Source organism: Humulus lupulus, chromosome 3 (genome assembly GCF_963169125.1).
Source record: "Humulus lupulus chromosome 3, drHumLupu1.1, whole genome shotgun sequence".
Lineage (NCBI taxonomy): Eukaryota > Viridiplantae > Streptophyta > Magnoliopsida > Rosales > Cannabaceae > Humulus > Humulus lupulus.
The window spans coordinates 279,836,210-279,840,517 of record NC_084795.1 but is presented as its reverse complement, the minus strand read 5'-3'; the positions used below and the strand labels follow the sequence as shown (position 1 = coordinate 279,840,517).

The 4,308-nt window shown below is 44.3% G+C and overlaps 1 protein-coding gene across 1 annotated transcript; it reads left to right on the top strand.

Annotated features, from left to right (window-relative positions):
* The first annotated feature begins 3,010 nt into the window (after positions 1-3,010).
* Positions 3,011-3,478, top strand: LOC133825773 (uncharacterized). Its single transcript, XM_062258674.1, has one exon. It carries the CDS (start codon positions 3,011-3,013, stop codon positions 3,476-3,478), a length of 468 nt encoding a protein of 155 aa, XP_062114658.1.
* Positions 3,479-4,308: the final 830 nt, after the last annotated feature.

Here is a 4,308-nt window from a genome sequence, read left to right as displayed (position 1 = left end):
TTAATCTAATGCCTATGTCTATTTTCAAGAAGTTGGGCATTGGTGAAGCTCGGCCAACCACAGTTGCATTGCAGTTAGCGGACAGATCAATGGCTCATCCGGAAGGGAAGATTGAGGATGTACTAGTGCAAATTGACAAGTTCATATTCCCGGCCGATTTCATCATTCTTGACTATGAAGCGGATCGAGAAGTACCCATAATATTGGGGAGGCCATTTCTTGCCACAGGGAGGACTTTGATTGATGTGCAAAATGGAGAACTTACCATGAGGGTGAACGATCAACAAGTGACCTTTAGTGTTTTCCAAGCCATGAAGTTTCCGGATGACATAGAAGAATGTTCTAGTTTGAGTGTACTTGAGACACTTGTGGCTGAAACCCTTAATAAAGAAATTTGCAAGGCTGATTTGGGGCTGAATATCTTTGAGGATGATGAAGAATCTAGCAATGAAGAGGAGTCCCAAGTCACTTGGGTAGAGTCCAGCAAACCAGCCATGAAATTCAGCAAGCATTTTGAGTCTTTAAATCTGTCGAAAGGGAATTTTAAGCCTCCAAAGCCCTCTATCCAAGAACCACCAAAACTGGAGTTGAAACCGCTGCCCAGCCATTTAAAATACGCCTACTTGGGGGACAATGAAACGCTGCCTGTGATTATTTCAGCGTATTTGGGAGCTGAAGCTGAATGTTTACTGCTAGAAGTGTTGAAGAAGCATAAGAGGGCAATCGGCTGGACTATGGCAGACTTAAAAGGCATTAGCCCGACGTTTTGTATGCATAAAATACTGCTGGAAGCTGGTTGTAATAACTCTATTGAGCAGCAACGAAGGTTGAATCCCATCATGAAGGAGGTAGTTCGGAAAGAAGTGATTAAGTGGCTGGATTATGGCATTGTGTACCCGATTTCAGACAGCTCTTGGGTCAGCCCAGTTCAGTGTGTCCCTAAAAAGGGAGGAGTTACAGTAGTGACTAAAGATAACAATGAATTGATTCCCACAAGAACGGTGACTGGTTGGCGAATTTGCATGGATTATAGGAAGCTGAATAAAGCCACTCTGAAGGACCATTTCCCGCTGCCATTTATTGACCAAATGTTGGATCGGTTGGCTGGAAAGGAATTTTACTGTTTTCTTGACGGATATTCAGGTTATAACCAGATTTCTATAGCTCCGGAAGACCAGGAAAAAACAACATTCACTTGTCCCTACAGCACCTTTGCCTTTAGGAGGATGCCGTTTGACTTATGCAATGCCCCTGCCACCTTTCAGAGGTGTATGATGGCGATTTTCTCAGACATGGCAGAAAATATTCTTGAAATTTTTATGGATGACTTCTCAGTATTTGGGGAGTCTTTTGACAGTTGCTTGGCTAATTTGGAGCGAGTTTTAGCGAGATGTGAGGAGACAAACTTGGTTCTCAACTGGGAGAAATGCCATTTTATGGTGAAGGAAGGCATAGTTTTGGGCCATAAAGTCTCTCATAAGGGCATTGAAGTAGACAAGGCAAAGCTGGAAGTGATTGAGAAATTGCCACCACCAACAACCGTAAAAGGCATTAGAAGTTTTTTGGGGCATGCGAGGTTCTATAGGCGGTTCATTAAAGATTTTTCGAAGATCTCAAAACCCCTTTGTTCATTGCTGGAACAAAACCGCCAGTTTGAGTTTACTAAAGACTGTCATGAAGCATTTTTGACTTTGAAGAAGGCATTAGTTACTGCTCCAGTCATTGTTGCTCCCGATTGGTCTTTGCCATTTGAACTAATATGCGACACTAGTGATTTTTCTATTGGGGCGGTACTTGGGCAGCGAAGAGAGAAGATTTTTCACTCTATTTATTATGCAAGCAAGACACTAATTGATGCTCAAATACAATACTCAACCACCGAGAAGGAGTTGCTGGCTGTGGTGTTTGCTTTTGACAAATTCAGGTCTTATCTTGTGGGAACGAAGGTGATTGTTTACACCGACCATTCAGCAATCAAGTACCTCATTGCCAAGAAAGATGCCAAGCCAAGACTTATCCGTTGGGTTCTTTTGCTACAAGAATTTGACTTAGAAATTCGAGATCGAAAAGGTACTGAAAACCAAGTGGCTGATCATTTATCTCGGCTGGAAGCAAGTGGTGACAGTAAAGATGAGATGCAAATTCAAGAAACATTTCCTGATGAACAGCTGCTGGTTTTAACTCAAGAGACTGCTCCATGGTATGCCGATGTTGTTAATTATTTGGTGAGTGGATTACAGCCCCCAGATTTTACTAAACAGCAGCTTAAAAAATTCTTCCATGAGGTGAGATTCTACTATTGGGATGAGCCTTACTTGTACAGGCAGTGTGCGGATCGAATGATGCGGCGTTGTGTGCCCAAAGAGGAAGTTGCAAGCATCCTAGAACACTGTCATTCTTCTCCCTATGGTGGACATTTTTGGGGGACAAAGAACAGCTGCCAAAGTCTTTCAATCAGGCTACTATTGGCCTACCATTTTCAAGGATGCTCATGATTTTGCAAGAAGATGTGACCGCTGCCAAAGAGTTGGCAATATTTCAGCAAGGAATGAGATGCCGCTAAATTGCATTCTTGAGGTGGAACTCTTTGACGTTTGGGGAATCGATTTCATGGGACCATTCCCACCAACTTTTGGCAATCTTTACATATTATTGGCGGTAGATTACGTCTCTAAATGGGTCGAAGCAGTAGCAAGTCCCACAAATAACTCCAAGGGATGAAGTTTCTCCATAAGCAAGTGTTTACTCGGTTTGGAACCCCACGGGCTTTGATAAGCGATGAAGGTACCCACTTTGTAAACAAGATCTTAGCAGCCTTGTTGGCCAAACACAGTGTGAAACACAAGGTTGCTACTGCCTACCATCCTCAAACTAATGGGCAAGCCGAGTTGTCAAACCAGAGATAAAAGGGGTTCTTGAAAAAGTTGTAAATCCTAACCGCAAGGATTGGTCGCAGAGATTAGATGATTCGCTGTGGGCGTACCGTACAGCTTACAAAACACCTCTCGGAATGTCCCCCTACCGGCTGGTTTATGGGAAGGCCTGTCACTTGCCTGTCGAGCTGGAACATCGGGCATTTTGGGCCCTCAAGAAGTTGAACCTTGATCTTGACGCTGCTGGAGAAGCCCGCATGTTACAGTTGAATGAGCTTGAGGAGATGAGACTGTTTTCGTATGAAAATGCCAAGCTGTATAAAGAGAAGACTAAAAGATGGCATGACAAGCGAATTCAGCATAGAGTGTTTGAAGAAGGCCAGCGAGTATTACTTTTCAACTCGCGGCTGAAGCTGTTCCCAGGCAAGCTCAAGTCCCGTTGGTCGGGACCATTCACCATAGTTAAGGTGTACCCATACGGAGCTGTTGATGTCAAAGAAGATCAATCCGGGAGGGTATTTAAAGTAAATGGGCAGCGACTAAAGCACTACCTTGGAGGGGAGGTCGATAGAGCAAAGACCTCCATCATTTTGAAGGATGCTTGAAGGAGAAGGAGAGGCATTTCATCTCATGTTGCAGATCCGTTCTTCGAAAACGAAACGTTCCATTCTCATCAATGTCCCACTCGGCCTCTGGTTTGGCCAGCTCGGGTATAATATCTTAAATACATGGCAGCCCATAGTCCTTCTCCTTCAAGCATCCTTCAAAATGATGGAGGTCTTTGCTCTATCGACCTCCCCTCCAAGGTAGTGCTTTAGTCGCTGCCCATTTACTTTAAATACCCTCCCGGATTGATCTTCTTTGACATCAACAGCTCCGTATGGGTACACCTTAACTATGGTGAATGGTCCCGACCAACGAGACTTGAGCTTGCCTGGGAACAGCTTCAGCCGCGAGTTGAAAAGTAATACTCGCTGGCCTTCTTCAAACACTCTATGCTGAATTCGCTTGTCATGCCATCTTTTAGTCTTCTCTTTATACAGCTTGGCATTTTCATACGAAAACAGTCTCATCTCCTCAAGCTCATTCAACTGTAACATGCGGGCTTCTCCAGCAACGTCAAGATCAAGGTTCAGCTTCTTGAGGGCCCGATGTTCCAGCTCGACAGGCAAGTGACAGGCCTTCCCATAAACCAGCCGGTAGGGGGACATTCCAAGAGGTGTTTTGTAAGCTATACGGTACGCCCACATCGAATCATCTAATCTCTGCGACCAATCCTTGCAGTTAGGATTTACAACTTTTTCAAGAACCCCTTTTATCTCTCGGTTTGACAACTCGGCTTGCCCGTTAGTTTGAGGATGGTAGGCAGTAGCAACCTTGTGTTTCACACTGTATTTGGCCAACAAGGCTGCTAAGATCTTGTTTACAAAGTGGG